The sequence below is a fragment of the Nansenia antarctica genome, assembly GCF_963989245.1.
Source record: "Nansenia antarctica genome assembly, chromosome: 6".
Taxonomy (NCBI): Eukaryota; Metazoa; Chordata; class Actinopteri; order Argentiniformes; family Microstomatidae; genus Nansenia; species Nansenia antarctica.
The window spans coordinates 70,101,414-70,113,913 of NC_137676.1; the positions used below are offsets into that span (position 1 = coordinate 70,101,414).

Sequence of the window (12,500 nt, forward strand, 5' to 3'; positions counted from 1 at the left end):
ATACGGTGTTGTTTAATTTACGGTCTTGTTTAATTTCTATGAGTGTTTTCCTTGTAGGCTATGCTTGAGTGACATGTGTTTCAGTTTGTAGGCTCATTGTAATTGTTGGCTATAAGCGAGAGAGAATATTTCTTATGTTAGTTTTGATACTGAGTGCATGTCCCCGCCGGTGACGTAAGCCTGTCGTGCCAAATACTCCCTCCCCGCGTATACACACTACCCTCTGCGCTTATGCGTTCGCTTCCTTTCAATATAGCATATTTAATTTAGTTAAAATGAGTGCTAATACCATACCACCATACCAGAACATCACAGCAGGAACAACCTATCTCAAAAAAGCGATCGTGTAGTGACTACATTATGGGTTCATGTTCTCCTCTTACTGTTGGTTGTGTAGTGGGAGGGAACCAGTTCTGGCACTAGGGGCAGAGGGGAGGATTATTAACGTTGCAACTTCCTGTTTAGATACAAGAGTTTTGGTGATCGATTTCCTGGTCCTGTACGGAGTGTACAAGTTGTTATTTTGATTAAACAGTTATCATTACGTTGCCTACGTCTTTCCTTTTTCCTCCGGCACTACACTGGTGACCCCGACGTGGATTTTTGTTAACGTGATTGTGTACAAAAACCAGCGAGCGAACATTACAATCCTGCAAAATGTCCGGGCGAGGAAGACGTTCAAACCAGCGGCAGCCATCACCATCCCCTGTCAGGGTAACGCGTGGTGCGCACACTCCCACTCTCAAGCTACCAGAGTTCTGGGACTCAACGCCTGCTGCATGGTTTGCTATTGTAGAGGCACATTTTAACAAAAGTGACATCGATGACGACGACGACCGGTACAACCATGCTGTGGCAATGTTGGGCAGCTCCACCGCAGCTCGAGTGGTAGGTTTTTTGTCTGCTCCCCCGACGACGAACAAATATGAGCGCCTCAAGGCCCTGCTTCTAGAGACATTTGAACTGTCCACTGCGGAGAGGGTGCGTCGCCTATTTGCCATGTCGGACTTGGGTGACGAGAGGCCTTCTGCGCGCATGGAGAGGATGCTAAACCTGCTCGGTACAGAAGACCCCATGATCCTCTTCACAGAGCTGTTCATGCGCACATTGCCAGCTCAAGTTAGGATGGCGCTGGCCAACACCGCCATCATGGAGCCCCGCGCCCTGGCCAGGGAGGCGGACCGGTTCGTCTTGGCCATGCCTCAACGGTCCCCCGACCTGCTCGCTCCCGCGGCCGCCCCGCCACCCGACCGTCGCAGGAGAGCGAAGGATGACGCCAGACCTTCTGGCCAGCAGGGTAACGCTGCGGGCCATTGTTTCTACCACACCACTTTTGGCGCCAAGGCCAAACGGTGCCGCTCACCCTGCACCTTCGGACCGACGGGAAACGGCGGGGCCGGCACTCAGTAGTGGCCCTGAGCGCTGGCGTCACCAACAGGCTGCTCTTCATACAAGACACCGCCTCTGGTCGCAGTTTTCTTTGTGACACAGGTGCCCAGTGGAGCATCATTCCGGCAGAGAGATCGGATGTGGCGAAGGAGGAGCGTGGTCCGCAGTTGGCAGGCGCGGACGGCACACCTATCTGCTCTTATGGCACTAGGGCGGTGGACGTGTGCTTCGGAGGACAATGCTTTTCGTGGGATTTTGTCATAGCGGCTGTCACATTTCCCCTCCTTGGTGCGGATTTTCTGTGCGCCCACAACCTGTTGGTGGACGTGGGGAACAGGCGCCTGGTCAACTCACAGACTTTCGCTTCCTTCGCCTGTACGCAGGGGGAGGCGGTCTACAGCGGGTGGTCCAATACGCTCGCCGAAAGTGACCAGTACCTTCGGCTGCTCGCCGAATTCCCCGACCTTACCAAGCCCACCTTCTCCGCGCCCACGGTGAAACACGGAGTGGAGCACCACATCGAGACCGAGGGGCCTCCCCTCCACGCCAGGGCCAGGCGCCTCAACCCGGAGAAGCTGGCCATCGCCAGGGCGGAGTTTGCGCATATGGAGCAGGTGGGCATCGTTCGGCGCTCGAGCAGCCCCTGGGCGTCTCCCCTGCACATCGTCCCTAAGTCAGATGGCGGGTGGCGCCCATGTGGGGACTACCGCCGCCTCAACGACGCGTCCAAGCCTGACCGCTACCCGGTCCCACATGTCCAGGACTTTTCAGCGAACCTGGCAGGCAAACGCTTCTTCTCCAAAGTGGACCTGGTACGGGGGTACCATCAGGTGCCGGTGCACCCCGAGGATGTCCCTAAGACGGCCGTAATCACGCCATTTGGACTCTTCGAGTTTCTGCGGATGCCGTTCGGCCTGAAGAACGCGGCGCAGACCTTCCAACGCCTCATGCACTCGGTGCTCCGGGACCTACCATTCCTCTTCGTCTACTTGGATGACATCCTCGTCGCAAGCACCACGGAGGAGGAGCACCTGTCCCACCTCCGGGCCCTTTTCACACGGCTCAGCCAACATGGGCTGATTGTCAATCCGGCGAAGTGTGAGTTCGGACGGAACACCATCGACTTTCTCGGGCACCGGGTCTCCGCAGAGGGGGTGACCCCCCTCCCCTCGAAGGTGGAAGCTGTCGCTGCTTTCCCGCGCCCCAGCACAATCAGCGAGCTCAAGGGGTTCATCGGGATGGTAACCTTCTACTATCGCTTCCTCCACCACATCGCTCACATCCTGCGGCCTCTGTACGATGCCCAGAAGGGCAAGACTCTGAAGCAGCCGGTGGACTGGACGGCGGAGCGTGTCAAAGCCTTTCAGGACACCAAGGCGGCCCTGGCCCGCGCTGCCATGTTGGCCCACCCCTCACCCTCGGCACCCACTGCTCTCACCACGGACGCCTCTGACTTTGCTGTGGGAGCGGTGTACGAACAGTGGGTTGGGGACGCCTGGCAGCCTCTTGCATTCTTCAGCCGCCAGCTGTCTCCCAGAGAGCAAAGGTACAGCACATTCGACAGGGAGCTCCTCGGGCTGTGGCTTGCTGTCAGACACTTCCGTTTTTTACTGGAGGGCCGCGAGTTTACGGCCTACGTGGACCACAAGCCACTCACGCACGCCATGTCCAAGGTGGCGGAGCCGTGGTCCGACCGCCAACAGCGCCAGCTCGCCTACATATCCGAGTTCACCACAGACATCCAGCACGTTGCTGGGAAGTCCAACCAGGTCGCGGATTGTCTCTCCAGGGCGGTGGTTGGTGCGGTCCAACTGGGTTTGGACTACGCGCGCATGGCTGCAGACCAGGCCGCCGACCCCGCCGTCCAGGCTCTCAAGTTGTCGGACACAGGACTGCGCCTAGAAGAGGTGGTTTTCGGTGACGCAGGGGCCACGCTCCTGTGCGACGTCTCCATGGGTCAGCCACGACCGGTGGTCCCCGCCAACTGGAGGCGCCCCGCCTTCGAGGCGATACACGGCTTGTCTCACCCTGGTAGGAAACCGTCCTCGCGGCTGGTGTCAGAGAAATTCGTCTGGCATGGGCTCAAGAGGGATGTGAGGGCCTGGGTAGACACGTGCATCGCCTGCCAGCGCGCCAAGGTGCATCGACACGTCAAGGCCCCCCTGGAGCAGTTCTCTGTGCCTGAGCGGAGGTTCGATCATGTAAACGTGGACCTGGTAGGGCCGCTGCCCCCCTCGCACGGATACACCTATCTCTTTACCATGGTGGACAGGACGACTCGCTGGCCGGAGGCAGTTCCGCTCTCCTCAACGACAGCCCCCGACCTGGCCCGGGCGTTCATCGCGGTGTGGGTCTCCCGCTACGGCACCCCTGCTGATCTCTCCTCTGACCGTGGCTCACAGTTTACTTCAGAGCTGTGGGCAGCGGTGGCGGAGAATCTGGGGGTCAAGCTCCACCGCACAACCGCCTATCACCCGCAGGCGAACGGGCTCTGTGAGCGTTTCCATCGATCCATGAAGGCCGCCCTTCGAGCCAGCCTCACGGACAGCAACTGGCTTGACAAGCTGCCGTGGGTCATGCTGGGGCTCAGGACAGCGCCTAAGGAGGACCTCCAGTCGTCGTCCGCTGAGCTGGTGTTTGGACAGCCGCTGCGGGTCCCCGGTGACTTCATTCCCAAGTCAACGGAGCCCTGGTCCGCCGCCGCTCAGCGCGCCTCCCTGCTGGACAGCGCCAGGACCTTCGTCCCGGTCCCGACTACGCAGCATGGTGTCCCTACTTCGAGGGTGCCCCCGGAGCTGCACTCGGCGAGGTTCGTTTTCATTCGTCATGATGGCCACAGGACTCCACTACGTCCTCCTTATGACGGGCCTTTCCGTGTCATCGAGGCCGGAGCCAAGAACTTCATGGTTGACATGGGGGGTAGGCCTGAGTGTGTGTCCGTTGATCGCCTCAAACCGGCCCACTTGGACCTTGAACTGCCCCTGGACTTGGCCCTGCCACCGCGCAGAGGCCGGCCTCCAGTCCTACCTCCCCTGCAGCGCTCTGGCCATTCCCCCCTCCGACCCCGACAACCCCCCGCAGCTCGCGAGCCCCCGGTCGTCACTGCCCCCCGTCCTTCCCTGCAGGAGGACGTGATGGGCGATGTCACACCTCCTCCCGCACCTCCTGACTTTACCTACGATCGTAGGGGCCGGGCCATACGCCCTCCTCGCCGTGAGGATTTCCAATATTGAGGTGAACACTGGGGGGGCTGGTGTAGTGACTACATTATGGGTTCATGTTCTCCTCTTACTGTTGGTTGTGTAGTGGGAGGGAACCAGTTCTGGCACTAGGGGCAGAGGGGAGGATTATTAACGTTGCAACTTCCTGTTTAGATACAAGAGTTTTGGTGATCGATTTCCTGGTCCTGTACGGAGTGTACAAGTTGTTATTTTGATTAAACAGTTATCATTACGTTGCCTACGTCTTTCCTTTTTCCTCCGGCACTACACTCGTATTGTAATAAACCAGTCCGGAAAGTTCTCTGTCGCTTACCAATAATCTAACCTGGAGAAATCAGCTACGAATGTCCCTTCCCCTCGCAGGTTCATTACAGTATATTACATAAATGTATTACTGTTAAGTGTTGTTGTGGATGTTATCCCTAGTGCCATTCTGAGGTTAGCATTGCGATGTGTTCGTCTTTACGTTTACAAACTAAAATATACAATCGCTTTTTAGTGATATGTTGCTCCTCATGTGATGCCCTGGAAACGAACAAATAAGCACTCCGAACAGCTGTCAACGTCTTTTGTTGCTATAGGAAACCACTACTCTGTCTGCTTGCGATTGATCAGCTGTCAGCAGTGTTATTACAGGTACATTCGTAAATGCACGAACGGTCAGTTCGCTCGGGCAAACCGTCTTTTCAGTCAGAGCACCCATCTCTGAGCGCTCCCAGAGCGCAGAGCTCTGAACTTTGGAACTGTGTTAACAAAGTCTAATAAAAAATTAATAAATATTAGCATCATAAAACAGTCTGTTTGTATTCTCTGATGTTGTCTGAGTTTGTTTAACACTCATAAACAGCATTTTTATTCACATTCACATGGCTTTTCTGCTCTCTGGTAAACTAATGATAATGATATTCCAACTGCCCAGTTAAATCAAATCCATTATTTGGCATTCAGTGACATGCTTTTTAAATGATATAACACAGAATATTAGTCAACATTAATATTCAGGGAAGAAAAAAAGCAAATTTTTTATGGGGGGCGGTAAGAGACCTGGATAATGGACAGGGGGGCGCTGGCCCAAAAAAGGTTGAGAACCATTGATCTAACCCCTCTGTACCATACTATATAACCCTATACCATACTATATAACCCTATACCATACTATATAACCCTATACCATACTATATAACCCTGCTGTACCATACTATATAACCCTATACCTTACTATATAACCCTATACCATACTATCTCACCTCTGTCTAACCCCGCGGTACCATACTATCTAACCCCCGCGGTACGATGCCATCTGCTCTCTGTCATTCAGCCTGGGCCTGGTTAGAGATGACAGGGCAAGGCCTCTTCTTACCCTACGTCTTGTTTTAAAGTGCCGGGAACATAAGGTAGTAAAGTACTTTAACCATATGTTTATCAACCACAGACTTTAACCCAGTATGTGTGTGTGTGTGTGTGTGTGTGTGTGTGTGTGTTTGTGTGTGTGTGTGTGTGTGTGTATGTGTGTACACTTTAAACACACGTTTATCAAACACGCTCTTTGACAGACAGCTTTCGACTACAGCTTTGATGCGCTGCCTGTAACTGTCTTAAAAGCAGGAGGCTGTGCTGTTGTAAGATAAAATGGAGCTTGCTAGCAGGCTCTGAAGACTTGGCAGTGAGTGAGTGTGTGTGTGTGTGTGTGTGTGTGTGTGTGTGTGTGTGAGAGAGAGAAATGGTGAAAACCAGAGAGAGAGAGAGTGTAGACAGTGTGCCTGTCTGTACGCACGTGAGTGTGCGTGTGTGTGTGAGCGTGCCTGTGTGTGTGCGAGTGTGCCTGTGTGTGTGTGCGAGTGTGCCTTTGTGTGTCTGCGAGCGTGCCTGTGTGTGTGTGTGCGCGAGCGTGCGTGCCTGTGTGTGTGTCAGTGTGTGTGTGGACTCCCTGAGCTGACAGAAAGACAGACAGTCAGCCAGAGCTTCAGGACAGCAACGGGGGTGGAGGAGTGGAGGGGCTGCTCACACATGCTCTGCCCAGATAAGGCTCATCTGTTTGGGCTTGGCCTCCCACTGCCTCCCCCTCTCTGCTGCCAGAGACGCAGCCTCAGGACTTTGTGAGGTATGCGAGTGGGTTCTGGGAGACACAAGACACTGTTTTGTCTTTCCACTGTTGTGTCGATAACCAAGCTAACTGTCAAAGCTAACTCTTCAAATCGACGAGCATCACTATAATTATGTTTTTCTAAACTTAATGAATAACATGCACTGTTTTTTTGACTTTGTATTTTTCATGTTTGTATTAGGAAACGCAAAGCACCTTGTGGTGTGGGAGGAGACATACACCCACAGAGAAATAGTGTACTATGGACCGAAATGGCCCGCCGTTGATACACGGTAGCCATTTTGTGCCAGAATGCTCATCGCTAATGCGCTTTGTCATTGGAGGTGAGCCAACTGCCTTATGAAGCAGTGAAGTAAATATGGACATCAAAGACAATGTCTGGAACCGGTGGCTAGGCAAAACATAAGTAGAGTAACAAAGAAAGAAAGCAAAGAAAGAAAGACAGACAGACTGGAATAAATAAATAAAGCAATGAAAGAACAACTAAAGAATGCAAAGAAATGAACGATAGAAAGAAAGAAAGAAAGAAAGAACAGAAAGAAAGAAAGAAAATAAGTAAATAATGAAGTAAAGGAAGCATCCTTACCCTCGATGCTGGACAGCATGACTCGGGAGTGGTCGTAGGCGATGACGTTAGCGTAGCGGTTCTTTGGCTTGTTGACCTCCAGGTTGGAGTGCTCCCAGGTGAACTGCTGACCCGGGTCGATGGACTGCAAACACACAGAGGTCAAAGGTCAAAGGTCATGAAGGAGTGATGAAGTAGAGAGAGGAGATTGATGAAGTCTGTTCAACCTTGTTTTCACCTTTTGGCTGGTTTCCTGGCCACAGATTAAGCTTTATCCTGCCCTAACATCTTCTGTGGAGATTTTGAATTGACAAGGGGATTAAATCCAGGATAGGATTAATCCATGTTCATGAAACGACTTACTTATTTTTAAAGAGGTGGATAAATTCAGCGGCCAAGACAACTTCTTGCCCGACGCAAAACAACAAGATGCATTTGGGGCAAGCTTCATTGCTATCAGGGAGCCCAGCTGCTGCTAAAGGCTTTAGAAAGGCACTATTATAAATGGACTGCACTTATATAGCGCCTTATTCCAAAGCGCTTTACAACGGCCTCTCATTCACCCGTTCACACACATACTGTACACACACCAATGGCGGCAAGCTACCATGCAAGGTGCCGGCCCGCTCATTGGGAGCAATTTGGGGTTCAGTGTCTTGCCCAAGGACACCTTGACAGTGGCCGGTTGGCCCCGGTTGGCCCCGTTGGCCCTGGTTGCCCTGTTGGGAATCGAACCGCCGAACGACAGCTGACTTTGAGCCAGACAGCAGTGATTCTTGGGCTCATTGTTTACATAAATGTATGTACATTCACTACATATAATAATAGTAATAATGATAATAATAATAACTTATATTTGTATAGTGCTTTTCCTGCAAACGAAAAAAACAGTCAGACAAACAAAAACAACAACATGTACAGTGTTTCCTCCAGGAATTTTTACAATGGTGGCGGGTAGCGCTTTTTTCGCGTGCACGCGCATGAAACGTAGCCAAAACTCGAGGATGGCCCAAAAAAATAAAATGTTTTCCTGTACTTCTCCCGTGTGTCTCTTATTGTCTGTGTCTGCATGTTTTTCCAGCATGTAATTCCGTTGTCAATAAAAAAATCGTCTCCCACGACTCTTTCCGGACACGTTGGAATTTTTACCGTAACCCCCGGAGAACCAAAGTTATTAAGCCGCAAAGGGTGCCTCATTTACCGCTGCTGGAGGAAAGTACCGCTTACCGCTGACAGCGGGGAGAGGAAATATTTCTACCCGGGAATTCGCTCCTTGCTGTGTCCACGGTGATAGGAGTGGAGGATCGACTCCATTCAAAAACTTTTCGATTCCATGGCTTGTCCTCTTTCCGGACACATTGGAATTTTTACCGTAACCCCCGGAGAACCAAAGTTATTAAGCCGCAAAGGGTGCCTCATTTACCGCTGCTGGAGGAAAGTACCGCTTACCGCTGACAGCGGGGAGAGGAAATATTTCTACCCGGGAATTCGCTCCTTGCTGTGTCCACGGTGATAGGAGTGGAGGATCGTAGTTTGTAGACTAGACGCAGCCTAGATGTATTCGACCAATCACAAAACAGTTTTGCAAGCGCGTCGCTTCGCGCTTGTGGGTGTGTCTAGCGCTGTGAAGGTCTGAAAAGCGGCCTAATTTTTTTTTTTTTTTTTTTGAGAAATCTGAATGGTGGCGGAGGAAATTCCATCGTGGCGGCCCGCCACGATGAAATGCATGTAGAGGAAACACTGATGTACATCTGCATATGTACATATATTTATCAAAATAATGAGCCCCAAAATGGCCGTCGCCTAGTTTTAGCCATTTAGCCAGAGACAACACAATAGCACAGGGGAGCCTTGGACTAAAAAACACATCAGAACTCCCCGCGGCGGGCGTGAGCGTCGAAGTGAAAAACACAGATTGTGTGTCCTACTCAGACGCTTCCGTCTAAAACCCTGTGGAGTTGTCCTGTTGTAGCATCTGCTGGGCCGTGTCAGGACAGCCTCCGTAGCGTGTAGCACGTTGACACACAGCAACATACTATATCAGGATGCTGTGTTTGAACTGCACTTACATAGCACCTTATTCCAAAGCGCTTAACAATGACCTCTCATTCACCCATCCACACACACATTCACACACCAATGGCGGCAAGCTATCACGCAAGGCGCCAGACCCGCTCAAAGCAATATGGGGTTCAGTGTCTTGCCCAAGGACAACTCGACATTGGCTTGCGATCATTAGATGCCGGCTCTACCTCCAGAGTCACAGCAGCCTCCACAGTGGGGTTTTCGTCCCAGCCTAGTGCCTAGGATCACACCTGATGTTGAACTACTCAACTGATCTTCAAAACCTTGACAAGCTGCATCAGCTGTGTCAGTGCTGAGCTGGGAGCAGAACGCCTGCAGTACCGCAGCTGTCCACCAGGACTGAGGATCACATAAAAGTGTCCATGTCCCATGACAACTTCTTAAACCGGTGTGAGGCAAAAAATAGTACATGTAAAGTAAGAAAAAAATATAAAGAAATGAAGAAAGACAGACAGACAGAGAGACAGACAGACAGAGGGACAGAGAGACAGAGAGACAGACAGACAGACAGACAGAAAGCAAATAAAGACGGGCAGACAGACAGGCAGGCAAGGCAGCCAGACAGAGAGACAGCCAGCGAGACAGACAGACAGACAGGCAGCCAGCCAGCCAGCCAGCCAGCCAGTCAGCCAGACAGCCAGACAGCCAGCCAGCCAGCCAGTCAGCCAGACAGCCAGCCAGCCAGCCAGCCAGCCAGTCAGCCAGCCAGTCAGCCAGACAGCCAGCCAGCCAGACAGACAGACAGGCAGGCAGAGAGGGAGACAGACAGGCAGAGAGGCACACAGCCAGCCAGCCAGTCAGCCAGACAGACAGCCAGCCAGCCAGCCAGTCAGCCAGTCAGCCAGACAGCCAGCCAGCCAGACAGACAGACAGGCAGGCAGAGAGGGAGTCAGACAGGCAGAGAGGCACACAGCCAGCCAGCCAGTCAGCCAGACAGACAGAAAGCAAATAAAGACAGACAGACAGACAGACAGAAAGAACGGAAAGAACAGAAAGAATCTTCCGACCGACGCTTACACGTCAGCCTGTAGCCCGACCGACAACCTGACCAAGAAAGCAGGCCGATCTGAGGACAGCGCTGTCGTCACCGTCTCACTCCAGGAAAACACACTGACACTCAGGGCAGGGTTTCCGTTAGAAAAATTTGCCGTCGGACATCGTGTCCGGGAAGAATTCGATTTACCGGACAAACGTGATATATTCCGGTCATCATATTAAAATATAATAAAAAAAAAAAAAAAAAAAAACATATATTTTTTTTCTCCAAATCTAATATAGCTGTTTGTCGCGGTGATTACTGTTGTGTAGCGGCCTATATATGCAATTTAATGTCTATTTCTCATCCGATACGATTAGATGCGAGCTATATAATATATAATAATATAACATGATTTGACGCATGCGCGCTATGCCATGCGTCAAATCCAGCGCTGAACGGGTCCAGCGCTGAACGGGCGCCTCACTGGGAACTGAACAGACAGCATCGATCAATGAACGGACTCCACATTACGTTAACTGAAGTTTGTTAAATTGTTTGGGATTAATGTGAGTTTTCTATTTTCTCTTTACAGTTTTACCCTTTTTTTTATTTTATCAATAAAACAACGTCATTTCTATAAGTCTCGCTGGTTGGGAAGGCATTTCGTTTAGCTCGGGAGTATGACAATGGGAAGAACATAACTGTTTATTGAGAAACAATTGATAGGCAGTCTGGGATACGTATATAAAGAAATACCACAATGTCTAGATGTATAACATTTTATTGAACAGTAACAGTGCAAGCATGTAGGCTACGGGGAACAGGGATTTTGGTCAGTAGGTCCTTTGTACAGAGGGCGTTTCTCTCCGACAACGCGTTCCCAGGTACCATGGAAGTCATAGGTAGTCCAGCACACTGACAGAGAGACAGACAGACAGACAGACAGACAGACAGACAGACAGACAGACAGACAGACAGACAGACAGACAGACAGACAGATAGACAGACAGACAGACAGACAGACAGACAGACAGTCAGCTTACTTCTACCCTTTTGAGTGGAATTACTCCTTTAATTAGCTGTTAGCCATCTCAAAGCCCCCTGAGCTGCTCGTCAACACTGAGAATAGACCACATTATAGAAACCAAAACACCGTTTTTTAAATCCACAGGGAATAACCGAGAGTGTAAGGAAAGGCACACCCAGCGCTGTCAGTGGTGGGGAGACTTGAAGTGGCTTTGCTTGATTTCCATCACAGATTCAAGGATTGAAACACTGATGAAAATAGGGAGTAATAGTGATGGGATTATCTTAGATTATTTTAGATTAGATTAGATTAGATTAGGTGAGATTCAACTTTATTGTCATTGCAGAGTACAAGTACCAGACAACAAAATGCAGTTTAGCATCTAACCAGAAGTGCAAATAGTGATATAAAAACAAACACTTAACTTTCGGGGAAACTGCTAAAATAAAATAAATTAAATAAATTTAAAAAGAAAGCGACTATTAGCACCGCCGAATGACAACAAACGTATGAGTAATGAGTAAAACAATGTCACTTTTATAGTATGTTGTTTAACTTGCCGTTCGGTCGCCATGGCTCTGGTGTGTGTAGCAGCTTCAGCTAGCTGGCTGGAAACTTCTAGGGGTGCGTTCGTAAACACTCTCTGAGAGCGCCGGAGCGCACGCTGGCTTCGATGTCACAGAGCGACCGAGTCGTTCGATTGGACGAGAGGCGTTCCGCGAGTGCTGATCGGATTTCCAGAGCGTGTTTACGAACGCACCCAGCCAGCTTTAGCGAATTGTATTCAAAGGGAATTATTTTCACCGGACAATATGTCCGACGACTTTTCAATTTGTCGGACTTCACCAAATGTTACCGGACAAAGACCGGTAATTGCCGGTTAACGGAAACCCAGACTCAGGGACAGACACCCTGAGGACACAGTACGCTCTCCTTTCCATTCAGACGACCAGAGACAACCGCACATTACATTCATTACAACGCCTTTGGGGGAGAGAGGGAGAGAGAGAGAGAGAGGGAGAGAGAGAGAGAGAGAGAGAGAGAGAGAGAGACAGAGAGAGAGCGGGAAAGTGAGACTGAGATGGAGAGAATGGGAGAGAGAGAGAGAGAGAGAGAGAGAGAGAGAGAGA

The 12,500-nt window shown here is 50.9% G+C and overlaps 1 protein-coding gene across 1 annotated transcript in view; it reads right to left on the reverse strand.

The window, feature by feature from the left end:
* Window positions 1–12,500, reverse strand: part of LOC308159405 (receptor-type tyrosine-protein phosphatase delta-like) — a gene marked incomplete at both ends in the record, with an annotated part of 97,278 nt that overhangs the window by 24,092 nt on the left and 60,686 nt on the right. The window contains one exon of the mRNA XM_080533186.1: window positions 7,301–7,424. Coding sequence (XP_080389312.1) covers window positions 7,301–7,424 — 124 coding nt within the window. The remainder of the gene's footprint in view (window positions 1–7,300; window positions 7,425–12,500) is intronic.